The following is a 27057-nucleotide window of genomic DNA, read 5'->3' on the forward strand; positions in this document are numbered from 1 at the left end:
CGAGGTTTTGACCACTTTGCCTCCTATTGGGTGTTCGTGGTAGCTACATCACACAGAAAAACGATACCTAACTGCATGGAGAAGTTACTATAACAACTACAACAAATAAAAAGCACAATTACCAAAAACTACTAAGCCCTGTGTTCACAGAGACATTTCCCTCACAAGTAATTCGCAGCATGTTGCAAATGACTATTTAACATGCAAAGTATCCGGGCATGTAAGAGTGTTACTATCAAAGATATAGATTACCATGCAAGGTCTTTCAGTTTTAACAATCAGCCCTTTTACAGGATACATGATGTTACTTCATAGAGTTATTGTGCCTATTCATTAATGTGTATGTGTGTTTTGGGAAGGGGCGCCGTGGCTATGAAATTGCAAGTCTCAAATAGCTGCCATCCTGATAAGCTCACCTGCCGTATTTACATGGTTTTTATTTATTATTATTAAATCTGTATTTTTACTGTATTTGGATCTTATACCTGCGTTCCACCTAAAGTCTCCTAAGATCTCGCGGGATTGCAGGCATGGCTTTTGGACATCTCGCGATAGGTTGGGAGCGTTACCCCATTTTCCAGCGCTCCCTCAGTCGTCGACTGGGATTTCGGAACCACCGGAGAGTCGCCGGAAAGGGCTTTTGTGCTCAAGCTGCACGTTTGGGAAACGGCCCACATTGCATGGTCACATAAACACAAAGAAGCAACTCTGTTCAACCTATAACAATGGAAAATAAAGTATGAGGTAAGAGCTGAGTGTAGTATGTGTGGTGTGAAAGAATGTCCCCGAGCGGGCTGATGTTAGCTTCCTACTGGATGTTAGCTTGCTTGCTAGCTGCCTTAATATCAACGCAAGTGCCGTTACTTGAGTATTTTTTCTTGTGAACTTTATACGTGTGCCTCAAGTTGTAATTTAGCGTACCATAGAGCTTTATATGGATATATATTTTTTATTGTACTAGCAGTCGCTGGACGTGGAGTGTTAAGGCGATGCAAAGCTACTGACAGTTAGCCAGCCTGCTACTATCAAATCACGGCATCTTCCTGCCTGACCTGACGTTCATTCCACATTGTCTGGGACACTTGCGGTCACCTTTAGCGTCAGCAATTATCTGATTGGTTGATGGCGTGGTGGTCGATTTAAGTAGTGTGAAGATAATGAGTCCCAGCGCACGCTCTTAAGCATCTATTTGGTTTGGGGTTATGGAGCAAAACATTTTGCTCTTTTAACCCCAAACCAAATGAGCCAGAGAGCTCGGACAAACTTAAGTTTCTAGTTCTTGCACGGGAGTGTCAACAGTCATCCTGTGTACGGAGATGTGCAACAATCCAAGTGTCATTGACCGAACTATGCACACTGTACCTATCATTCACGACCGTTCCCATGGTAACATTGATGCTTGAGGTCCTCTATGCTTACCCCTCACATGCACTGGGAAATAGAAAATGTTGCTGTTGGTCCATTTCTTACTGGTTCACACAGATGAGATTTGAATTAATTACTATTTGCTTTATTCTAATTGTTAATGAATCAGGAATGAGCAGCCTAAATTGTTCCTAATTGGGTACGAGGTTTGCTTTATTGTTAATGACATTTATCTTTCCTGCAAAAACCCAAGTCTACCATAAAAAAAAGTTGCCAGTGATTGTAATTATATCTTGTTGATGACTGGAATTAGAAAATATATATGTAAACATCAAACCTTCATACTTGTATGGTTACGCATTGTTCCTTAGATAATTCACTTGTAAATCTAAATCCCTGTTCAGTCAATGAATGGAGTCAGTCTATTCATGTCACCCACATATTACTTCCTTCATCTAGAATTACATTTATGTCTCAGAAAAAAAACAAAAATGATCATTTAACCAGATGGTGAAAATGTTAGTAATGTTCTGGCTGATTAATCGTGCAGATATAGTTGTGACTTCACATGTACAATTTTAGATTTTTCACTTTGTCTGCACACACCAATACAGATAAAATCATTGTGTATGTCACAAAGAATTGCCTCAAGAATATTGGGCCAGAACATTTTCACACAAGAATAATCAGTAACCTTCATCTAGCACCAATCATTTCCAGTGGTCTGGGTGGATTAAGGGACACTATGTACAGCCCTTTCTCACACTGCAGCTACTGCTGCCACGGCTAATCCCTTTCAGCTTAAGACATGAAGCCACATGGTGTATTAATTTTATGTGACATTCTTTTTGCAATAAGCAAAATAAGAGGCAGGCCCCTTCGGACAGCATTCAGTCGTGTGTTTGATCGGGCACAGTTTTCACACTATCGTTTCTTGTTATGGCGCTAACAGGAGCTGGCTGTGGGAGGAGGGTGGAGTCCTACAAGTGCAGCTCACGGACGGAGCGCAGCCGTAGTTCTGGGTGTGTTCTGACTGGTGTGCTGTCACCTCAAACCTGACTGTCATCCGTGTGTGATAAGACAGAGACGCAAAGCTTCAGCTCAGAGCGAGTCGTTGTGTAGTGTCAGCTAGAAAGGTGGTGAGTGTATAGAATAAAAATGCTGATGTTAGGATGGTGCAATTATTACTAACTGCAATTGTGTAACTGTGAATGGAAGTTGCCATGTCTGCTGTTATTACAGGTTTGAGCCGAGACTACAAACCCATTATGTCTTCAACACCAGGAAGCATTTATACTGGGAAATCCTTTATTTGGCAGATAGAAACTGAGTGCAGTACAGAAAGATAAAGCACAATTTTAGTTTTGGTTTTTAGCAGATGGAAATACAGTTTGAATACGAGTGCTAATAATTTCCTTACCGATTCCTGTCAATTATGTACAAAAATTCAGATGTATCTTTAGAAAGCAACGAGTGAGATGGTAAAACGAAAGTAAACAAGTCAACTTTAAGTAGATTATGCACATAAACCAATTTGGATTAAGGAAACACTTGCAAATGTTTAGTCTTTTCTTTTCAAGTATTCTGCACTGTGTCATCAAGAACAGAGGGTCAGTTCAGAAAACAATTCTCTCAAATGAGGGAGGAATGATGTAAAATGTTGGGAAGAATGGGGGAGAAGAGGCGTCTGAGGCCTCCTCTGAATGATGATATGCAACTGCCCTTCCAGAGCGAGAATGTGTGTATTGGTGCGAGTAAGGGGCTTAAACAGGCATCTGCTCCAAGCCTTAAAAACAGACCACCATTGGAGTGCTCTAATTACAGTCTAATCCTGAAAATACAATACTCGTACAATAATATAAAAATAATAACATGAGACAAACAGCACAAAGGCCCCACTTACACATTGAGTAAATGCATTAGAAAAATGTAACGATTGGAACAATGACACAATATCCTTCTTGACTCCAACCGACAGTCAAACAGAAGTGACTGAATTAGTGTCAGAGATGTCCGTTAATACTGTAACAATGAAGAGTGTCATCTTAAAGCAGCAACACACACAACAATCAACCATCTGGTATTGTTGTGGGTGCCTTTATGTACCCAGCACTGCACCAAGTACAGTAGCTCTGGTTTCTGAAACAAAATAAAGACCCAATGAAGCTCTGGTAGAGCACAGGTTTGGGTTCATTTATTTATTTACATGTGCATTCACTTTCTAACTAATATACACAGTAACTAATATGCACTACTTAATACATGGAGCATTTGTGCATGTACAGAACTTACATGTAGATATATTCTGGAGTCCTTATATTCTAATGCTCATCGAATAGTCTCATGTTATAAGTTCTCACTAGTGTTGAAAGTAAAGGAGCTGCACACTGCCAGTATTTTGTAGACGCCATGGAAGCATGTGGTTCTAAAGAGTGGGCTTTGTTCCTCTGACCTAGTTAAGATAGTTCCTGTCCTTCTGCTCTGATGGTGAGGCACATGTGCCCTTCGTCAGACCCAGGAAGATTTTAATGAGCAAATAGTTGCATAATGTAGTGTGCTTATTGTGTGCACTTTAGGTTTGCTGGTTAAATAAGGACTTGAGCCCTGTTATTACATTAGTAGGAAATGTATTAAAAGTTTTTTAAGAAAAAAGCACATTGTGATTTTTGTGTGTTTGGCCATTAACAAGGTTGTGTCACACCAAGGAAAAGTCAGAAACCCACTCGAGTTCTTATATTCAGATGTTTGTTATTATCGTTTATCTGCTGGCCAAAGACAAGCAGCAGGGAAGGAGAACTGGATCTGATTAACATACCTCTGTACACAGATGTATACTCAGATTTGGTGATTGCATTTTTGTCAAAATTTGTCAAAACTTTCTCATTTTTAATTAGCAAAAAGTGTTGCTTTTTTAATTATTATTTTGAAGTGCTGTCAGTCGAGAAAAGGAAAGTTTTACTGGCCTCTTTTGTTGACTCCCATGAGTCTAACGCATCATCTCCTCTTTTGGAATGGCACCGAATGAACAACAAAAAACAGTTGATTATGGCTGTGTTTTTCCATTGTTTTTGATGTATTGAAATGGGTACATTAAACATGAAGGTTCATTTGTCTGGATTAAAAGAAACACCATTAAATAACAGCAATTTAAAACTGTCAAATGTAGAGCTCCAAAAGAAAATTACCATGCATTTTATACATCTTGCACAAGCCAATCCATTTAAAAACACCATGCTCCTTTAAGGTGGAGTTATACTAGTGACTCATACCACCATATATGAGGCTGAAGCTGAAAACATGACACAGACAGAAGGGAGGAGAAGAACCAGTAAAAAGGGGGTGAAAAAACAGGAATATCTGAGGGTAAGTTTTGCTGGAAGGGTTGGGTATTGGTGTAGCTGATTATGGACTGTTATTTCTGTTAGAGAATCATGGTGGCAGGAAAGAGGTCTGAGTTTGTCTGATTACCAGGATGTGGGTGCATTCACGACTGGTTGGGATGAAACCTTTAGTTAAGGTGACAGTATAGTAGTTGCTTCATGAGCAAAGCCCCTCGGGCTTAATCATTGGAAGACCAAGGGCCGAGAGCTCAAAGATCCTTTGGTCGAAATGCACTTCTCTTTCCACCAGTAGGGCTCGCTGGTGGAACTTAACCTGTCAGCCCCGCCATGTATTTGATTATTAGCCGTTGTTGAGAAATAATGCGTCAAAATGTGTTTTTTCAGGTGCTGCATAGTGCGGAAGACTGAGTGAACCATGGCACAGTTCCCGACCACATTTGCAGGTCAGTATGTGTATTCATTAGAGTTGATCTTTATGTTTTCCTCTTGACATCAAGAAGTCACATCACTATCAGCGCTATAGTTTTCCAGCTGTACAATAGCTATATAGCTATATATGTATATAGCTATATATATATATATATATATATATAATATATATATATATATATATATATATATATATATATATAAACAAGAGTATAACATATGTAAGACCTGGTCAATTTAATCGCAGGTTAATGAAGAGAGTCAGCCTTTATGAAATCCAGTCATGAAATCCAAAACCAGACAGTTGTAGCAGGATTCTTTTGCCATGTAATTGTTCTGCACCTAACAGTAACTCAAATTTACTCAGTTCACTGTCATTTCCTTATCCATCCATGTATGTATCCATTGATATCTGAGATGAAACATTTTGCGGGAATCATCTTAAAGGAACTGAATCTCATTACTAATGCGTTTTTGTCATACTTCCCCTTCCGTACACTGTGTGCATGTGCGTTATTAGGTCCAGATGTGTTTCTCATCTCGGTGGATGAAAGAGCCAAACATGATCAGCAATTTCACAGCCTCTCTCCAAATGCAGGGGGATATATCACAGGTAATGGTTCCTGTTTGCTCTCACAATGTGTCTCATAGCTTTTTTTTTTCCTAAACCCACCCAACACATCTTTAGTAACCTTTTATTTGGGATATGATCTGCGGGCTCATACATCTGTTTTTGCCATCAAGGTGATCAAGCCAGGAACTTCTTCCTTCAGTCGGGACTGCCCCCTCCTATCCTGGCACAGATCTGGTGAGTCCACTGCTCAGAAAGGTCACAGGCACAAGTAATCAGTTTCTTTAACCACTTGTCTCTAATCCACTTTTAGGGCTCTGGCCGATATGAATGGTGATGGACGAATGGATATCCACGAGTTCTCAATCGCCATGAAACTGATCAAACTGAAACTCCAAGGTCACCCTCTACCCCCCTCACTTCCTCCTACTATGAAGCAACCTCCACTGGCCATGCCCCCACAGACTGGTTTTGGTATGAGTCTGCATGTATTAAATTCAGATGGCAATCTGTTCCTTTTACTTTTAAACAAAACCAGCTTTAACGGGTTTAATACCAAGACTGTGTTAATCTCCAAGGTTGTTATACAAACATATGTAGTCCTTCAGCATTTCCTCAATAGCATTGTATATGAGGTCTAAAGTTTTATTGCTCTTCCAGGTTTCTCTGCTTCTTAAAAAATGTATTAATTCACCAGGTTTGCCCCCCATGGCTCCCATTGCAGCTTCTCTACCAGGCGTGCCTCCTCTCCCTTTACCACCACTCCCTGTGGGTGTCTCTCCACCGCTCATCACATCTGGGCCACCTCCTCTCCCCCAGCCTATCGCCAATGGCACCCCACCCACAGGAATAATGCAGACCCTCCCGGGTTTCTCTCACCCAGGTGTTGTTAAAGCATTTGGAACATTCTTGAGAAAATCTGTCTGTTGACATTGAGCGTTGTGAAAAGCTTCTGCTTACATACAATATACTCACTCATATTCAGCTTTCTGGCCATGAGGTTGTGTTTTTTTTGTGCTGCGTTGTTCTCGGGATCATTAGCTCCCACAACAAAGTCTAAATTAAAGCCAACAGAACTGCAGTTGATTACAATACAAATGAACCAGTCAAATTATTAAATGATCTAGATATTGCAGTTGGTTGAACCAGGTATCTGAAAAACTCATAATTTTCTGTGTGTCTCAGTTCCAGCCATCAACAAGCCTTCATTTAATCGATCCAGTACTAAACTACAAAAGGGACCATCCTTGGATGCTGGAATGTACGGAATGCTTTAAATATTGGTCGTTTTGTTGGAACAGGAGAGCTACAAATACAAAACTCTTTTATTTCTGATTCTTGTGACAGTGTGCAGGCGACAATAGATTGGGCTGTTCCTCAATCCTCCAGGCTTAAGTACCGGCAGCTTTTTAACTCCCATGACAAGATGATGAGTGGCCATCTCACAGGTACTCAAACATGAAATTATTTTATTACAATATTTTATATCATCATTTTCAAGATTTAAAGCCATTTCTCTTCTATTCCCCTCGCCTACTTTGCCTGACTTGTATTTCAGGTCCCCAAGCTCGCACAATCCTGATGCAGTCCAGTCTGCCTCAAAGCCAGCTGGCCACAATATGGTCAGTACATTGAAGCCATTCATGCTTTGTTTTAAAATAATGTCACGAACAATGTTTGTTTCTGTCTTAAGGAGCCTCTCAGATATTGACCAGGATGGAAAGCTGACTGCTGAGGAGTTTATCTTAGCTATGCACCTCATCGACATGGCGATGTCAGGACTGCCTCTACCGCCCGTGTTACCACCAGATTACATTCCGCCCACCTTCAGGTGAACGAAATGCACAAATCCCCCACAATAGGAATATCTGTCTTTCATATTTTTACAGAGAAATATTGTAAATACTCTAAGCCAACCATTTTTTGCCAGAAATGTAATGTATTACCTGTAATTCACTTTTTATTGTGTTATAATATGTTTTTAAAGGCGCGTGCGAAGTGACAGTGTTCAGTCAGATCATAAGAGTGTCCAAGAAGAAACTGAGGAGGAGACGGAGAGCAGTACAGAGAAAAAACTCCCAGGTGATTGGATCTGCACATGCAATATGACTGGTCGAACTGGAGCAAAAAGACTGCTGCCCACCGCCTTGTGCTTTCAATGCAAAATCTTCATAGTACTTAAGTAGAAACATGGTGCTAATACATTTATGAAATGTAAAATCATAGCCAGTGGACATTATGTTGTCTATATTGTGTGACTTTGTCTCCACAGTAACATTTGAGGATAAGAAGCGCGAGAATTTTGAAAGAGGAAACCTGGAATTGGAAAAGAGACGCCAGGCTCTTCAGGAGCAGCAGAGGAAGGAGCAAGAGAGGCTAGCGGCAATCGAAAGAGAAGAACAGGAAAGGAAGGTAAGCTTGCTTGTAGTATTTTCTATATTTCATGTCCAAAGGTCAGAAACCTTATCTATTTTCATGTATGAATGTAACTTTTTATCATGCATTTATACTAGGAAGGGAACTAATCGGTGTGACACAACAATCCAAATATGCGTGTGGGTTTTGTTTGCTTGTTTTAGGAGCGTGAACGCTTGGAGCAAGAGAGGAGACGACAGCAGGAACAAGAAAAACAGCTGGAGAAACAAAGAGAACTAGAGAGACAGAGAGAAGAGGAACGTCGCAAAGAGATAGAAAGGAGAGAGGCAAGGATATGACAAAGTAGAAATGATCATTGGTTATCTGCAGTTTAATTGAATTTGCATTTTTGGAGAAAACTTAGGGGCCTTTCTTATCCCATTCCTATTGAATCCCAGTTATTCAGTAATGTTAATTTAGATTTCTCCAAAGCCCTAAACAAAAGGCCACACTGTTGTGGCCACTGCCCCAAAGGACTAGTAGAATATACAATGTCTGTGACTACATCTATCTATTATATGTATATGGCTAGGCTGCTAAGCGTGAATTGGAGCGTCAGCGTCAGTTGGAATGGGAGCGTCAGCGTCGCCAGGAACTTCTGACTCAAAGAAACCGAGAGCAGGAGAGTATAGTGATGCTCAAAGCAAGAAAGAAGACCTTGGAATTTGAACTGGAGGCCCTGGTAATCAAACATGGAGAACACATACTCACCTGGGAGAGAGAATTATGCTATTGTAACCTGTCAGCAAGGGATTAAATATACTGTATTTTGACTCAAAACAGATCGGCTTAAGACAAAGAAGATATTCTGAAAAATACAAACAGATACTTTACAAGTCTTTGTCCCCATTTCTAGAATGATAAGAAAGCCCAGTTGGAGGGTAAACTGAAGGACGTTAGGTTTCGCCTGGCTGCTCAAAGGAGAGAGGTGGAACAGACCAATCAGACCAGGGAAACGCGCATTGCTGAAATCACACTGCTCCAACAGCAGCTGCAGGTACACACAAACAACATACATATAACTCACTTTAAACTAAACAGGTTTTAAAACAAGGGATGATGGTATGTACAGACAGTTCTGATTTTCAGTCATATTGTAATACTGTTTTGTTTTAGGGTCTAAGCTTGAACTTGTCGAAAAATCTATTAAAACAAATGTAATTATGAATACCGCTTCCCCTCATGTTGACCCTGTGCAGGACTCACAGCAGTGGTTGGGGAGGCTAATTCCCGATAAACAGAACCTCAGCGACCAGCTCAAAAACGTTCAGCAGAACAGTGTTCATCGTGAGTCTAACCTAAGAATAAGTATAATTGCTTAACATTTTTATTCCTAACTAACAAATCAGTACAGATTTCTGTGCCTAATCTGCTGTGTTTGCATTTGGCTCATTTAGGTGACAGTCTGTTGTCCCTGCAGAAGGTTGTGGAGCAGAAAGAAACAAGCAGAGAGCAGCTCAGAGAGCAGCTCGATGCTGTGGAGAGAGAAACACGAGCCAAACTCCTGGAAATAGATGCTTTTAATACACAGCTGAAGGTAAACGGTTTACAACAATGTTCACTAGTGCAGAAATACATGATAAAGGTTACTTGTAGTAGTATTATTAGTATTGTTATTACTATTATTACACAATTAGGGACCAGCCACAGAAGTCATTTGAACGGCTACAATATTGGCTGGACGGTATTTGTTCATCTAACATGTTTAAGTAATCACATTTACTAATCTGTTTGACAGCACTAGATTAGTTATGTTGCTTTAATTAATTGAAATAAATAGTTCCATGACTAACTACTGCTGGCTCTTTGTAACAATACACTGCTACTTCTAACTAAAACGGTGGCTTGATTACAAGACTATAGCTTAAAATCCCATCTTGTCATTTTACTCATTACCTCATCCTCACATTAGTTTAATATATCTATAATCTCATCCTGTACTCCTTTATCTGTTCTCTTGCTTATTATGTTTTGTTAATGGTGATTGTTTTCTTGATGAGAGAGTGCGCTTAGCGCACAACACGCGCAACTACGGTTTCTGTTGGCTTTCCCAGCAAGATGAATGGATTGTAGTCAGGATTGAAGCACCGCTGCTTTGTTCATGTCCAAAGACAAATGTTTGCATCAGTTCAAATTGAGAATAATTAATCCTATTTTCTGTTGCCAGAAGAAAATTCAGATAAAACTAAAAAGGGAGGAAGAGAGAGACGACACAGAACACAATAACTTGATTTTTCTGTTGGCTAACCTAATAAAGTTTCTTTCCTGGGTTTATTCAGTTTACTCTACACGACACATGGATTTGAAAAAGTGACACAAAGACCGCAAATGAAACCAGCAGAACCGGCATTCTGTTTCCTCAGTGAGGTGCAGTTGTGTCTGAGGGAGACAAAGAAGCGCAGGCACTGAAATCTCAATGTTTGATTTACTACATGACTTTTCTTCCCAAAATCCACTGTTGGTCCTGTGTCTTACACCTGCTGGGACGTTTAATCCCCATATTACCTCTGTACATTTCCCCCATTGTACTTCTTGTCTTCCTCTTTTGTTTGACCTTGCGGCTTCATCACCACCTGCCTTTGTTTTCTTCCTATTCTGTTGTTTTATCCACGCAATAAACCCTTCCTTCATTATTTTCTACTTTATCTCCTATACTGGCCTTTTACTCCTTTGCCATGCCAGTCTCTGTGTGAGTTCTATGCCAAGCACTGTGCCAGGATAGAAGCCCTGCGACTCCAGCTTCAGGAAGAACAGAGAGGGAGACAGGTAGAGCACACTGCCACTGCTGGACTGGGGTTATATTGTAGCTGGTTTATACTATATTAACAGATTGTAGAGAGAACACACCAGGACCTAATTAACAATGCACCTTTTGCATTTGGATTGGACCTCCATTTGGTTTAGCAGGCTATTTAAAAGCCCAAATTAAGAGAGATCTACTTATCAAATAGAAAAAAAAAGCCTTCTCACATTACTAATGTGCCACCACTTCATAGTTATTGAATTAACATGTTAGAGCACTGTCATACCCCCTCAAGGCAGGTAGATGTGTTGATGCCTGTAGATTTTTGGCTAATATTGAGCTGTTTGTGGCTTGATAATGGTAATGCACTGACATTCACCTTTTTGGACTTGGTTCTGGTGTTTCAACCCAATGCTAATTCTAAAAACTAGGAAATTTTTTAAATTATTGATACTATATGATTTCTTTGTGCTTTTCATGTTGAGCTGAAGCTGAAAGAGTACTTTATCTTTGTTATCTGGACCCAGGGATTAAGTTTAATTACAAATTAGTTTAAGAGGGCATGTGTGATTTATTTTTTTTTGCATGTTATACTGACATGCAGCTGGTTACATGGCATGCATCTTTCATCTAAATAGAGATTAATAAATCTAGCAAAAAGTGCAGTTGGTACAGGATATTGAAGATTCTTAACAAGATGAGCATGAACGTGAGCCTGTGATAGAATGTTTGTATGTTTATTTGTATATGTAACAGGGACCGCTACATGACTGTATGTCAGCAGTCGGGGTGTGTCTGACTTGGCCAAGTTATGTTGTACGGTTTCACATATTATCCTCCTGCCTCCCCTTTCTGTCCTGACGATGCCTCCTGAGAGGGAGTATAACAGGCTTCTTGCTGAGTGTGTGTCTGTGTATGTAGGTGTGTGCTTGGCATGCTGTGTCCCTACACTACTTGTTTCAGGTGATTTGAAGTTGTATTTTTACGATGCTGCTTGTTTCTGGTGGCGTTGGTTGTTTGGCTGGAATGTGGAAACAGATTTGTGGGTTGTTGTTTTTTTGTTAGAGAATGTTCTGATGGCACAGGTGGTTGTCATGACTGCACAGAACTCCCTCTCACCTTTCTGCACACCCTTGAACTCCCGTCATCTCATTATCCCCTTTTTTAAAACTATAACCCCTCGTACGAACACACTACCATGTGCAAGCTCCGCCCTCCCAGTGAACAGAGACAAGGAGTGGATTTTTTTGATTGCTGCAACAATAAGTTTTCCAGTTGGCATTAAAATCAACTTCTGTTAAACAGGAGAACATATATGGATGAGGTGTGTTACCAACACGTGAATCAGAGTCACTTTAGTCTACTATTTGGTGGATGGATGCGGCATAATTTAGACTAAAGTGCTTTTAGTTGGTATTGTCCGTCAAGTTGTCTTTTGCTAACTGCTGATTGTCGGTCAAACACTACGAACTGTCACATTTTCTTTTAGATTACACTTGTATACAGCCCTTCCTCTAACTCAGAGATTAAAAGGTTCCAACAACTGAAGATATATTACTAATGTTCATCAAGTTTAAGAGTCTATTGGAGCACAGGTAGCATTGAAAACACTTTTGTCACTTGTATCCCATAACTGCAACTCCTGAGGGCTTTAAGGGGCGGAGCTTGCCTTGCTCACCTGACTAACTCTCACATCGCTGCTGCTGTTCTTAGTTGTTGTTATTGTCAGTGGTAAACCTTAGCAGCCGGCCCTCTGATCCCAATTCCTCCTCATCTCTGTTCCTTCCGATATTTCGTGCTGCTTTGCAGGAGCTGAGGGAAATCCACACTCGGCAGCAGAGGCAGAAACAGAAGGAGCTGGAAGCAGAGCCACATATGCATGTTCACATGCAGACGCCAATTGAGAGGAAGTCTGCTGAACTGCAGGAAAGTCGGTATGAATAACATCTGCTTTTGAATAGTAGTGAACTTCAAGTGATACGATTAATCATACAATAATATTCATATATTTCTATAAGGAACATTTCTAACATTGAAAATGAATGTTTTGTTGAGTCACCTCCGATGTCCTTAACTATTTTATTGCAATAGGTTGTCATCAGAGGAGGGAATCAACTGGAAGGATGAAACAGGAAGCTGTGCGCTCAAGGGACCTAGCCCAGCTTCCATTTCAGCGCCCCATGCCTGGTTAAATAGGGTGACTCAGGAAGAAGAGGGAAGGAAGAGGAGAGGCATGGAAGAGGAAGAAGAAGGCAGGAAGGGATTGGGTTTCACTGAAGAGAAGGAAGATGAGGGGAGAGGAAAGAAGGAAATGCAGCAGAAGCTGAGCAAGCTGTTTTCTCAGTCAGCAGATCCCTGGGCCTCTGCAGGTGAGATTCATATTAAACAAAAACAAAATGCATGAAATATTTTTTTTTTTAAACAAAACAGGGTGATTATATTAGTTTATTTTGCAATAAGCCCTTGGTGACTCCCATTACTCACAGTAACATCTGGTATCAGTTTAGGCCTGTTTACTTTATAAATACTATACTTTTAAATGATATTTTAGGCTATGTTTACAACAGTTTTGTTTGTCTACAGTAGAGAAGGCTCCAGGACCAAGTCTGTTTGATCAGAAGGTAACAGTCAGTGGCTTTGGGCAGCTGCCACCACCACAGCAACAGCAGCAGCAGCTGCCACCACCACAGCAGCAGCTGCCACCACCGCAGCAGCAGCTGCCAGCACCGCAGCAGCAGCAGCAACCAGTCAAGGTGGTTTACTACAGAGCGCTTTATCCATTTGACGCTCGTAGCCATGATGAGATCAGCATCACTCCTGGGGATGTAATAATGGTATGTATTACTATGCGTATAAAGGTATGACAGAACCTATCCTCCGTCCATCTGAATAAGAATGCTGGAGGACTGGCCACCGACCTCCACCCTGTGGAACTTAAAATAAAAGCAGTTTTTCCTAAACCAAACCGTAACCCAAACAATCAACACCAGCATCTTTAGTATAATGGGAGTATAATGTACTGTATAATATACAATCAACATATACCTATGGATGTAAACCTTCGTGCCCATTCATGTTTAAGCAAGTACTAGTTTAGAATTCAGTCTCACTGGGGTCTGTGACAGAGAGGTGCATTGTGTGTGTATTAACTGTCTTCTCTCTCCTCTGCTCTGCGAACTAAAGGTGAAGGGGGAATGGGTAAGTTCCTGTCCCCCTTTCAGTGTGTCTCCACCAATCATGTGGCTGCATTCATCTAAACCCTCTCTACTGTTGCACGCCATCAAAGTTCTGTAATCATTCATTTGTCATGAATGACTTGAATGCCCACGTTATGTGGCGTAAAGGTTTAATTTAATTTACTGACCATGTCTCGCTGTCATCATACTGCCATGACGACACAGACTGCAAAGAAAGGACATTAATGTTGTTATCACAAGTCCTATTTGTTTCCAGCTGTCAGTTTCCCCAGCATACATCCCTGGTGCATTGTCTTTCTATTCGATTATTTTACTAATGTAATTTTAATTATACCTAATTTACCATGAGTGGATCATTGTGGCCTGTCACATTTGAAACTCGGGTGGTGGTAGCTAAGTCTGTAGGGGGCTGGGCTGATAAGCGGAGGGATATCGGTTTAAGCCCCAGTGCGAACAAAACAAGAAAGGTGTTCTGGTAGCGAGGGAAGGTGCCAGGATACCTTCCGAGCACCATCAGTGGTGTACCCTGCCTTGGCCCACAAGCAGTTGGGATATGCTCCAGCAAGCTTCCTGTGACCCCGAAAGGGTTATTGCAGTAAAGGAAAAAAAAAACATACACTGGTGAACATACGCCTCTAATTTGAACTCTTATATTGGCAAAAAATGATTTACAGTTTTCGCACGTATGTTTGTGTCTAAATAAGCACTTGTGCGTGCACATAACCGCTTTCCTGCAAACAGCCTTTACTTGTGCTCATATAGCTTTATAACTTTTCATAATAGTAAGTCTGAAATTTGAAAGAAATATACAAAAACCCAGTCAAAAAACAGTTCTGCCATGAGTTTAAGCATATGTTTATCGCGTATTCTTATTTTATTTCTACTTATCTGCTCTTACAGGTGGATGAATCTCAAACAGGCGAGCCCGGTTGGTTGGGAGGAGAACTCAGGGGACGCACTGGATGGTTTCCAGCTAATTATGCCGAGAAGATACCTGAGAGTGAAGCCCCAATCAGCTTGCGTGCAGCAGCCTCAGGCACACCCACCTCAGCCCAGCAACCAATTACCACAACACCACCAGCTCCTGGACACACTTCCTCCTCAACCTCTTCCTCCAACAGTAACTGGGCTGATTTTAGTACCACGTAAGTATCTCGTTAATGCCCGTTCTGGTATCCATTTGCGTTTCCTGTTGTTTTGATTGACCTGTCTCTGTTTTTACATTTCTAGTTGGCCCTCTAATGCAACTAATCAGTCAGACAGTGAAGGATGGGATGCGTGGCCCACGTCTTCATCAGCCAGTCAAAATCCTTCACTCGGTGTTCCATCTGCACAGCTACGACAGCGCTCTGCCTTTACACCGGCTGCCATGACAACAGGCTCTTCTCCTTCTCCTGTGTTAGGACAAGTAGGATCCAAGACTGCCTTGCTCTTTGTCATGTTCTCTTCTAAAAAAATACAGAACTGTAATTTTCTCTCTGCCAGGGTGAGAAAGTTGAGGGTTTACAGGCTCAGGCCTTGTATCCATGGAGGGCAAAGAAGGATAACCACCTCAACTTCAACAAAAACGAAGTACGGTTTTGCTCACTTATTTTTCAACGCATGCAATGAAAGTGTTTTGTGTTGGTCAGATTCCTTTTTGTTTCATTGTGTAAAATGTATTGTTCTTGTTTTAAATGCAGATAATAACGGTTTTGGAGCAGCAGGATATGTGGTGGTTAGGTGAGCTGCAGACTGGACAGAGAGGATGGTTCCCCAAAAGTTACGTCAAGCTCATCTCTACCGCGGTGGCACCCCCTGTTGCTACAGCAACCCGCAGTAAAAACATAAGGTGAGTTAAAATGTCTTTCATAATGCAAATAGACACAGGTGAGCCAAATAAATATTTATAAGACTGTAAAATGTGTCGAAAAATATGGGGGGGTTGTTAAAGCAGGATTTTCCCTATAAATAATAGTTAATAATCATGAAATACACTAAATTCCAAATGTTTTTCTTTCAGTGATTCTATAGTGTCAGAAAGTCCGCCAAATGGAAAAAGACCTTCCCCTTCCCCAACAAAACCCTCAGAGTCTGGAGAAGGTAACTGACATCAACAAATGTGCATTATTTTGTGAAAAGGAGTCATTTTAACTTGATGCAATCCTCATATCTGCTCAGAATATGTGGCCATGTACACTTACGAGAGCACGGAACAGGGTGACCTCAGTTTTCAGCAAGGAGAAGTTGTTGTGGTAACAAGGAAAGAAGGGGATTGGTGGACGGGCACAACAGGTGGAAGAACAGGAGTCTTCCCTTCTAATTATGTCAAACCACGAGATTCTGCCTCAGAGGTGATGCTTTGTCCTGTTACAGCTCTGATCTATTGGTGGATTTGAAGTAAACATTGACTTCATTGTTTTTAGGCTTTGGGATCAGCAGGGAAGACGGGCAGTCTGGGAAAGAAACCAGGTGAGCTTTCATTTACTGTAGAACACTGATCCATACAAACTCCATCAAACAGAAATGAACAGTAGAAATTTGTATCTGGCCACCAGAGATCGCTCAGGTCATTGCCCCCTACACTGCTACGGGAGCGGAGCAGTTGACGTTAGCTCCCGGACAGCTCATCCTCATCAGGAAAAAGAATCCGGGTGGCTGGTGGGAGGGTGAGCTCCAGGTAAGCACGTTTCCAGTTATCAGAGAGATAATACTACTTGTTCATGAAAAGAAGTTATAGGATATAATCATTTGTCTATCTAGAGGATTTTTTTTAAATGTATCTAATATTTAAAATCCAGCCTTTTCATTAAAATACCTCTCTATAAGTATCCAATTATATGTACTTTAAGGCTTTTTGAGTAGCATGCAATCAAATATTGACAATTTTTCTTTTGCTGTGTTTTATTAAGGCCCGGGGGAAGAAGCGTCAGATCGGTTGGTTTCCTGCGAACTATGTGAAGCTGCTCAGTCCCAGCACCAACAAGACAACACCCACAGAACCTACCCCTCCTAAACTGGCACCTGCCTGCCCAGGTACACCCAAACATTCCATACACGCCTCACTTTTGCCTCGCTATTTTAGACATATGTAAATTTGTCACCTTTGTGTTAACTTTTCAAATTTCTATAGTGTTCATAAACTTGTGTTTCTCTTTAGTAATTCATTCACAAAAGATCTTTAATGTTGGAAAGCCTGCGAAATCTGTGTGACATGCTTTCTGTGTTCTGGAAGCTTTGTGTCAGGTCATCGGCATGTATGATTATGTGGCCCAGAACGATGACGAGCTCGCCTTCCAGAAGGGTCAGGTGATCAACGTGCTCAATAAGGACGACTGTGATTGGTGGAAAGGAGAGCTTAACGGGAGGGAGGGGCTGTTTCCCAGCAACTACGTCAAACTCACTACAGACACGGATCCAAGTGCACAGTGTGAGTATTCCTACACATGCGTTTGCTAATTTCTCACACACAATAATAACACATCACTTCTCAACATTAACATGTAATGTTACACATACACACGGTCACATTTATACAGTTAATCAGTTGCTCTCTCCTATACACACACACCCACCCCAGAGCCAGGTGTGGAGATGCTGTCCCTGTTTTTGACCCTAGATTGGTTTGAACTTGACACTCCTTTGGGCCTCTTTGAAAACCACTCAGCCATTTAACACCTCTGGGTGGTGTTTGTGTGTTTGTATGGCGTGTATGTCCATAAACATGTGTGCGTTTGCCCTCTTCCTGCATGCCTCCCTTCAGCATGATCCGCTCATAGACTTGGAGTTTCTAGAGTGAGTGAACGCATGCCAACCTAAGAGCTGGACTGAGCTCCTTGGAGCTGAAGAGCAGCTTGTTTGGATTTTATTACTGCAGCAAATAACTATAACAATAGTAATATCATGTGATTTCTATTTTATTGACTGTATATAATGATTATTTGTAGTTAATTAGATTGGTAGACAACCAGAACTGGCCTGATGTTGGTGATATTCACTCTAGATCCTCTGTTTCTATGCTGCAAAAGACCACACCTCCACACTGTCCTGTTGCATGCTCCACCCACGTAGCACCTGACTGGTTGTTGTTTTGTTTTGTTTTGTTGATGTTGTTGTTGTCGTCCTCTCTCTAGGATCATATCATTACCCAGAACCCCCCTCTCCTCAAAGCCCTCAAAGAGACCCACTAGGCCACTGAACCAATGGGACAGCAGCAAGAGGTCACATGACCCGGATATGGCGACTCTTCAGCAATAGAAGCCAGAGAAACAGACAGACAGGCAAACTGTACATTTTTAAAAGGCGCGGTAGTGGCCAGAACCTTGTCTATGCACAGCTCTGACTGGACTTGACCAAACTCTGTTTATCTAAGGCTCTGGCTCCAAACTGTTCAACGTGGAGGAGATCAATAGTCCCATCATCTCTAGATTTCTTCTTCTCTTCTCCTCCATCTGTTCTTCTTTTCTTTTTGTTTGCTCAGTCAGATAGTGTGTAGATAAGGAGCGAGAGGAGAGGAGGAGATTGCTGGAGAAACTATTGAGTTCCCTCCTCTCAGATTGGACTGATGAACATGCTTTCACTGTACACACACACACACACACGTCATTGTATGAACAATAAATGCATATACACAGCCCTATCCGAGAGTGGTGAAGTGGATAGTGGGTCATTTTGTGGCTTTATGGGAGATTGAACCAGTAGTTTAGTTCCACCCTTCCTTTTTTCCCATTTTATTTTTATAACCTGGTTCCCATCAGCAGCTTCATTCACCTGTCAGCCCAACTTGCTGGCTCCACCCCATCCCCACTAACCCCTCCCCTCCCACAGCTTCACAGAACGACCCACTATCTACAGGAGGACGATCTCAAATCAAAGTCTCCTCCTTCCTTCTCCTTAATGCCAAAGATTTCTTCCCCCTTATCTTCTCTTTTCTGGTTTGTCCCACCACTTCAGATGGAGATCGGATGGGATGAAAAGAGAGGAGACAGTCTTGAATTAAGTCCTAGCAGCTAAAGTTTTGAAACCCTGGTGCTGCTCCTCTCTGTTGGGCTCCTGTTCGTTAGTCTGCCTTTACGTACATTTGTGTTGCGTTGCTTGTGATTTTTTTTTTTTTTCTTTAGCAAAAAAAAGGCCCAGCACATTTCAGGTGCCCCAGAGAATTGGCTCGGCCATCTACACGTGGAGAATGTTTTGCGAATCTACTCACATTTGAGGAGAGCAGACGGGAAGTCTTAACGCAAATGGCATCGCAAATACAATCAGTTTGGCGATATAGAGCTCTGTGCAAAATCTGTGGCTATAATAGCATTAAATTATAATATAAGTGTTACTGTAAATATATGAACCTCACTAATACAGCAGGAACGGCAAGTAAACTTGGGCTCTTTCTTACTCTCTGCTCCTGAAATGCCATGACGGGAATCGAAGCTTTGTGAAGAGAACAGAGGTCTAGATGGGAGCGAGCAGCTTGAATGGTACTGGGTTGGCTCAGGGCAGACATGGAAAATAATAGCTCGTCAAATGACACACGTACCCCTAAAATGCAAGATGGTACAGTTGAGTTTGGAGCATGCACTGAACATTGAACATTGTGAAAAGACAGTGATGATTTTATCATTAGGTTTAACATCATGTAAATGTTTTAGCTTTAAATAGACTGTTTGTTTTTTTGTTGTTGTTTTTTTTAATTAGTATTTTTGTTTAATTTTCATCTGTTGCTATGATGATGAGATGCCATAACACTCATCACAGATTTGGTACTCTTATGTTTAGTGGAAGGTGGTCAGATCTTGAAATCATTCTTGTTAATATTTGGGGCAAAACATCTTTCTATCCTAACTGGAGGTTCAGTGATGTATCAGAGTGAAGAAATGGGGCCTAGATTTGTTTCATATAGCAGGGTTAGTCTAAAAACATGCATTAGACTGTTCCTCCTTCTTTGGTCTAATTTTGGAAATCGTTTTAATGCCGAATCAGTATTGACACAAAAGAATCATCCTTTTGGTTCCCATAGCAACAGACTTGTATTATTATGGATGCCATATCAAATTTGTATTTTTTTAATGTTATGCAAATGACAGTATTGTGATTTTAATGTTCACACCCCCCACTCTAATGAAATTATTATTTCATTACAGTTTTTATGATACAAGCATTATAGTTATTATAATTATTAACTTTCACCTTCATTGCGCCTGTAGTCGGTGTGAACGTCTGATTGTTTGATGAGCATCAGACTGTTGGCTGTCAAACAAAGCACCCAAATTTGGGACATTTGGGTTGTTAAACAAGTCTTGTTTGACTGACAGTGTCAGAGTATTTTAGGTTAGAATACTGTAAAGATTCCCGTAGACAAGACCTGAGCTTCACATCAGTAAAAAATTGTATTTGTTGCAACCTGCACTTATATGCCGGTATACTTTATATTAAATAACCCTTTTTATGATTTTTTTTAACTCTTGTTTATGTCCATCCTGAAGCATTGCTCTGGTCTGCTCAGGGTTTTTTCTTTAAAAAAAAAAAAGAAATGAAATCTTGGTGACATCCATCCTCAGCCCAATCCATGATGTTCGGTGCTTCATATGAATTAATAAATGCTGGTGAATGGACCAGCATCAGACCAAATGTGGGTGTATTTGGCACTGGTGGGTGCACAGATGAGTGGGAACCATGAACAAGTAAATTTATGGACACAAATGGTGAGATGGATACATAAATGGGATGAAAGAGGAGTGAAAGAATAATCTGTACAGGTTTGCGCGGCATGACTGGCAACGGTGTTGTGAGGTTTTATTGGTGGGGATTGTGTTGAATGTGAGTGGTCTGGATTATTAAAGGCTAAGTGGGACGAGCGCAGGACTGGCCTCATTACTGATCATCACAAACACCGTCACGTGACCTCACGAGGATGTTTGCTGTTCAACTGGCTGATAGAAATAAAACATTGATTTCTTTAGAACTTACTCATCTGTCAGAACCATTTTTAAACCTCTTGATTAGTTGGGAAATGAGTCACACAGACAGTTGAGACTCATGCCCAAGCACCAACACCCCCCACTTCCTCTTTGTCGATATCAGGTACGTATCATGTCAGTAATGGTTTAAAACAGGTTATTTTAAGATGGTGGGTTGACAGCTGTGTTCTTCTCCATGTCTGGTTGTTGTGTTTCAGGGTGCGCTGACCTCCATCTGCTGGACATGCTGAGTCCCATGGAGAGGAAGAGGCAGGGCTACATCCATGAGCTCATCGTCACGGAGGAGAACTACGTCAACGACCTTCAGCTCGTCACAGAGGTGAACACTCCCCCTGATCGTGATACTTATTCCAATAAACGTCTGCAGTAAAGTATAAGTATGCCCAGTTTCTTTATGTGGCTGGTTTCAGCCAGAAGTGATGAGTTACATGTGGGGAAATTTACAGATTTTTCACAAACCCCTGCTGGAGTGCGAACTACTGACAGAGAAGGAAGTGGCCATGATATTTGTCAACTGGAAGGAGCTCATCATGTGCAACATCAAGCTGCTCAAGTAATTGTAGTACTGAATTGCTGTCAGATCATATGAACAGAAGTCATGAATTCTACTGCTAACGGACCCTTGTGTCCCCTCACAGAGCTCTGAGAGTCAGAAAGAAGATGTCAGGTGATCGGATGCCAGTGAAGATGATCGGTGACATCCTGACCAATCAACTGCCTCACATGCAGCCCTACATCAGGTTTCACCTACCGTCTCCTCACACACTGGTGACCTCTCATCATCATCTCTTTGTAAACGTGTTTCTCGTGTGGGCAGATTCTGTTCGTGTCAGCTGAACGGCGCCACACTGATTCAGCAGAAAACTGACGACAATCCCGACATCAAAGACTTCCTGAAGGTAGCAGTCGCACTCTAACAGGCACAACAGCGTTTATTTTAAACACGTGATGATTAAATGATTTCCAGATTCTAAAATGACAGATTTAAGTTACTCTGAACAAGAACTGCAGATTTGATTCTGCTCCTTCCCTCATAACTGTTGAGTGACATTTACCTCAGTCTGCCACGAGGTGTCGCTGTTCACACAGAACAGGAATAAAACGTCTGCTGGTGTGCAGCCCATGAATTGCTGCTAATTGGATTTAAGATGCATTCTCATCTGTGTGTCCATCAGAGGTTAGCCATGGATCCCAGGTGTAAGGGAATGCCTCTGTCCAGCTTCCTGCTCAAACCCATGCAGCGAGTCACCCGCTACCCGCTCATCATAAAGAACGTACGCAGGGCGCCAAAAACGCATGGAGCTCAGTACTGAAGGGAGCACACGTATTTCTCACTTTGCTGTCTGTCGACCTCAGATCTTAGAGAACACTCCAGAGTCCCATCCAGACCACAGCCACCTGAAAGCTGCGCTGGAGAAGGCTGAGGAGCTTTGTTCACAGGTGAGAATACAAACCATAATGTTCAATCACTTAAAACACCTTGAACCTCTGTGGCATCCTCCCTCGGCATGTGCTGTCCACAAGTGAATCTCACCCCTGCGCAGGCGACCGGAATCTGATAGATTTGTGTGTTTAGGTGAATGAAGGCGTGAGGGAAAAGGAGAACTCTGATCGTCTAGAGTGGATTCAGGCTCATGTCCAGTGTGAAGGCCTTTCGGAGGTACAGCAGAAAGCTGATCACCTGCCTGTTATTCTAGTTTCTCTCCTGATCTTTCCATCATTTCTCTAATTATCTTTTCTTCTGTGTCCTCCAGCAACTAGTTTTTAACTCTGTCACCAACTGCCTGGGTCCCAGGAAGTTCCTTCACAGCGGGAAGTTGTTCAAAGCCAAAAGCAGCAAAGAGCTCTATGGTTTCCTCTTCAACGACTTCCTGCTGCTGACACAGGTGAGGTGCAACGTGTTCTCAGTTTTAATCTCCATGTCTTGCCAGGCCATCTCCAATATTTGTGACTATTCACAGGTGACCAAACCACTGGGGTCGTCCGGCTTAGACAAAGTCTTCTCCTCGAAAACACACCTGCAGTACCGTATGTACAAGACGGTAAGTACCCGACCTTTGCTGCACTGGCGGCCAGGAACCTGCCTCTACAGTTCAGTCCGTCTTGCCTCTCGCAGCCGATCTTCCTCAATGAGGTGTTGGTGAAGCTGCCGACCGACCCGTCGGGAGACGAACCTCTTTTTCACATCTCTCACATTGACAGAGTTTACACTCTGAGGGCGGAGAGCATCAACGAGAGGTAACGGTGACGGGTTAAGGCTGAACTAATGTTCAGAACCAAGAGCATTTCTCCTGATTTTCACGTGTGCAGGACGGCGTGGGTTCAGAAAATAAAGGCAGCTTCGGAACTTTTCATTGAGACGGAGAAGAAGAAGAGAGAGAAGGCATATCTAGGTGTCTATTCCTTCTTCATTCCCAACCTTTGCACTTTAAAGGTTTCCTCATGGCGATTAAATTACGCCGATTCTTATTTATCTGGCTTGAATAATTGAAGTTTGTTTTTCCATCAGTGCGTTCTCAGAGGGCCACGGGCATCGGCAGGCTGATGGTCAACATCGTGGAGGGAATTGAACTCAAACCCTGTCGCTCTCATGGTATGATGTCATTATACCATTCAAATAAACAACTTATTTACATTCTAGGACTCATAATTCTATCAACGTATACTATTGTTCTCCCATATTTGTTATCATTATTCAGTGGCTGAATTCTGATGTTTTTTTCCAGGGAAAAGCAACCCATACTGTGAAGTAACCATGGGTTCACAGTGCCATATCACAAAAACATTGCAGGTATGATGTGTCTACTTTTAAAAGCATTGGAACAACCCATGTAGAGCAGGGCTGTGCTAACCCAGTCCTGGAGGACCCTAATCCAGCTGGGATTTCTGTTCTACTAAGTCGACATGTTGAATCCCCTCTTTCTTGCCGAAAGCATTTTCTGCCTAGTAGGACAGAAAACCTAGCAGGCCGTCAAAAAAATGGGACTTTTGCATTTCATTTGTCTGTAGTTCAGGTCTCCGACAGGCAGGTCATTTCCCCACATATTGTGACTTACACGTACCACAGTATGTGCTGTATATAGGCAGTAGTAATGCTAGGTTACATAACATAGTGGTTGCTTTAAGACCAATGCCAAGGTGCTTTGATCTATGGAGGATAAAATGTCCCTTTGGAATCCAGAACATCACCAGATTTATACAGCTCCTCCTTGGCCCGCTACCAACATTTCCTGTCACGGAGACTAGTTAACGGAGGTAAAAACACAAATGTCGAGTGTCCGATCATTAACTGTGCTGCTCTTCTTTCTCTTCTTTGTTCAGGACACGCTGAATCCCAAGTGGAATTCCAATTGTCAGTTTTTCATAAAGGACCTGGAACAGGACGTCCTGTGTGTCACTGTGTTTGAGCGGGACCAGTTCTCTCCAGACGGTCGGTAACAGTCTTTCATAAAATGTTGCTGAAGGTAAAAGATGCTCTTTGACTTTCTTCTTTCTGTGTCTCAGATTTCTTGGGCAGGACAGAGATTCGTTTGGCTGAAATAAAGAAGGACCAGGGTTCCAAAGGGCCGATCACAAAACGGTTGCTGCTCCACGAGGTTCCCACGGGAGAGATCGTGGTCAGGCTGGACCTTCAGCTGTTTGAGGAACCCTGAAATTCTGAACTGGTAGACTGGATTGGGCGCAAACAGATGTGATGTGAGAGGTGGGCTGGATTAGACTGGGCTGGACCGCACCACTACTGTGGTCAAATTCAGGTTCTTTTATGTGTAGGTACTGCTTTTTATTCTTTATTTATATGTTAGGAGGCGGGAAGAAGGTTGTAATATTAAAGTAATATTCCACTCCTGTCATTAAGTCAAATAGGCTCAATAATACTCTTAAATACTTCTAGAGGTTTGAAGGAGAAATTAAGGCAGAGAGCTGTTGTGACTTTGTCCAGTTCCGTCTACTTCTGTCCACCTCTGCTGAGTCCTCAGAGATCAGCCGGGTTGGTACTGTTTTCCTTTCCTGTGCTAGATCGGTCTTCTAGACACACCAGTGACAATCCCAGTCCTTCTTCTTAGTCCCAGCAAACCCAAACCTGTGAGTGTGTGTGTGTGCGCGTGTGAGAGAGTGTGTTTGTAAGATAATGATTGACTGTACAAGTGTTAAGATGGGCAGGGTAATTGAAGGTCTGGTTAGTTGTCAGTTTTATTGTTTACATTATGTTTTATTTCACTCCCTCTGAGTCTTATGGACATCTGTTCATCTTTTTCCCCGTTCCTTGTTCTGACTTACTGAACACCTGCCCTTTTATCTCAGTGCTAAATCTGTACAGGTCTAATCAGACTTATTAATGCTAAATAAACTGGAGAAAGGCAGGGTGCGTGATAAGTGTCCGGTGGGGTTACAGACATGCATCGTTACTAAAGGTAATATAATGTGGACAGATGGGGAGAGGTGGGAAACTAATGGAGCTGCTGTGAAGAGAAAAAAGAATGTCTAGAATAATGTTCAAAACACATCACTGAAATATCCAATCACTCATTTAATTTTTTTGACTAATATGCATTCCAGGGACCGAGGTGTGGAAATTATATTACTGATACTAGCACTTTTAAAGGGACGGATAGTTCCTTCCCCCTAATCCAGACAAAAAGATGGATGTGTTATTATTATTGCAAGAGATAACAACTGGGCTAACACCTCTAAATAACCATCAGCATTTGGGCAAAGCTCATTAGCAGGTGATGCTTTAGCATCTCTTGAGGCCCCCTTGTACACTGTGGCCAGTTGTTGTTTTTGATATGATCTTGTAAATGTTGGTGTGAAACATGAGCGGTGGAATTTTCATTTTAAAATACTTATTAACAGATAGAACAACTTGGAAACACATCTCCAGCTCATCAGAAAAGTCTTATTACAATAACACGAGCTAGTTAGCTTTAGACTAAACTGCAGCGCCATACTCTAAATCCAGATATTTCATCAAAATGATTATATCTTAAAGTAAATAACTTCCATTAGTTTGTCATTGCTGTGGGAGTAATTCGGAAAGCAAATGTGTTTTTTTAGCTTCCATTTTCTCCCAGTTGTTCTTTTATTAGATTGTGTTAGCTTGTGCATGAGAAGGTGCCAAACAAAAGCGGGCAAGGTTCACATTTCATTTGGTTTGTCATCCCAAGTTTAATAACATGCTTTGTGCGTACAAAAATGTACTCAGGAGTCACTTTTAGAGGCAACAGGAAAACTTTCGTACAATATGCGAATATTCAAAATGGCTGCCACATTAGTGAGTTGGACCAGATAACAATACTTGGGCCCCCAAGTTTAGCCCACAGGACAAAAGAGGTGTTATTTTAAAAGTTACTTCACTGTTCAGTAAATGTAGTAAATCCATTTGTTTTAATGCCATCGTTGAAGAATTATCCGTGATATAACCAACAGTTACCTTAGTGACCAGCCACTGTCCAATCAGAAGTCTGAGCAGCTTGAGGAGAAAAGTGTGTGTGGTTGTTTTCATCTCTTGCCTGAAGCTGATGGTGATGAGTTTGTCCAATGTCCCCATACATGCCCATTTGCCCTCTTTACCACGTTGTACTGAATCTAACCTAATCCAGTTTGAACCTGAGCTGTCCACCTTTCAGGATGTGTATAATACTACTGCTGTCTGAGAGTTAATATATGAGCGTTACGGGATAATAGAGACAGCCGCTGTTAATTATTAATGTAGAGGATGATGTCTGTTGTTGTCTTTCAATGTTCTGAATAAACTTCAGTTGGACCAAGACCAGAGCTGTCTCTCTTTTCTGACTGAGTGTGCTAAATATCACCAGAGACCAACACATGCACACACAAAGCTGGCGTGTGCATGTGTTGGTTGCCCCTGGTGGCGGGCTGTGGTAAGAGAATAAACCCCTCTGCTAGCTTGCATTTTAGGTGGCAACTAAACTTTAATCCTTGGGTTTGGGGGCTTTTTTTCCCACAAAGCTTTTTTTCTGTTCTCTCTGCTTTGACGACTTGGAAATGTTTCTCGGAGAGCTCTTTCATCCAGATTTGTAGG

The 27057-nt window shown here is 41.7% G+C and overlaps 1 protein-coding gene across 8 annotated transcripts; it reads left to right on the plus strand.

Annotated features, from left to right (window-relative positions):
* The first annotated feature begins 574 nt into the window (after positions 1-574).
* Positions 575-26784, plus strand: itsn1 (intersectin 1 (SH3 domain protein)). 8 transcript variants are annotated; one of them, XM_057046882.1, is made up of 48 exons: positions 575-744; positions 2318-2504; positions 5091-5149; positions 5656-5748; positions 5880-5943; positions 6020-6180; positions 6404-6589; positions 6892-6967; positions 7054-7154; positions 7265-7328; positions 7400-7537; positions 7694-7788; positions 7979-8118; positions 8286-8408; positions 8654-8803; positions 8978-9118; positions 9321-9408; positions 9519-9658; positions 10804-10887; positions 12674-12798; positions 12956-13233; positions 13448-13698; positions 14048-14062; positions 14962-15206; positions 15292-15469; positions 15547-15633; positions 15744-15892; positions 16064-16143; positions 16222-16394; positions 16467-16512; positions 16599-16720; positions 16953-17076; positions 17276-17470; positions 21212-21333; positions 21461-21567; positions 21653-21754; positions 21832-21913; positions 22190-22288; positions 22371-22454; positions 22591-22674; positions 22769-22900; positions 22976-23056; positions 23131-23252; positions 23325-23407; positions 23524-23607; positions 23741-23805; positions 24336-24444; positions 24519-26784. In XM_057046882.1, the coding sequence occupies exons 3-48, from the start codon at positions 5122-5124 to the stop codon at positions 24665-24667; spliced, it is 5445 nt and encodes a 1814-aa protein (XP_056902862.1). In that variant the 5' UTR covers positions 575-744; positions 2318-2504; positions 5091-5121; the 3' UTR covers positions 24668-26784. The 8 variants fall into 8 exon arrangements, with proteins under 8 accessions (XP_056902862.1, XP_056902861.1, XP_056902864.1 ...); XM_057046881.1 differs by lacking the exon at positions 2318-2504; XM_057046884.1 differs by lacking the exon at positions 2318-2504 and having other exon boundaries at positions 13451-13698.
* Positions 26785-27057: the final 273 nt, after the last annotated feature.

This window comes from Takifugu flavidus, chromosome 11 (genome assembly GCF_003711565.1).
Source record: "Takifugu flavidus isolate HTHZ2018 chromosome 11, ASM371156v2, whole genome shotgun sequence".
NCBI lineage: Eukaryota > Metazoa > Chordata > Actinopteri > Tetraodontiformes > Tetraodontidae > Takifugu > Takifugu flavidus.

Bases quoted from the DNA above. Each gene is read 5' to 3' on its own strand.
- itsn1 (XM_057046882.1), top strand. From the start codon at position 5,122: ATGGCACAGTTCCCGACCACATTTGCAG. The intron at 21,755-21,831 runs GTTTCACCTACC...TCGTGTGGGCAG, and splicing joins CACATGCAGCCCTACATCAG to ATTCTGTTCGTGTCAGCTGA. The intron at 22,675-22,768 runs GTACAGCAGAAA...TGTGTCCTCCAG, and splicing joins AGTGTGAAGGCCTTTCGGAG to CAACTAGTTTTTAACTCTGT.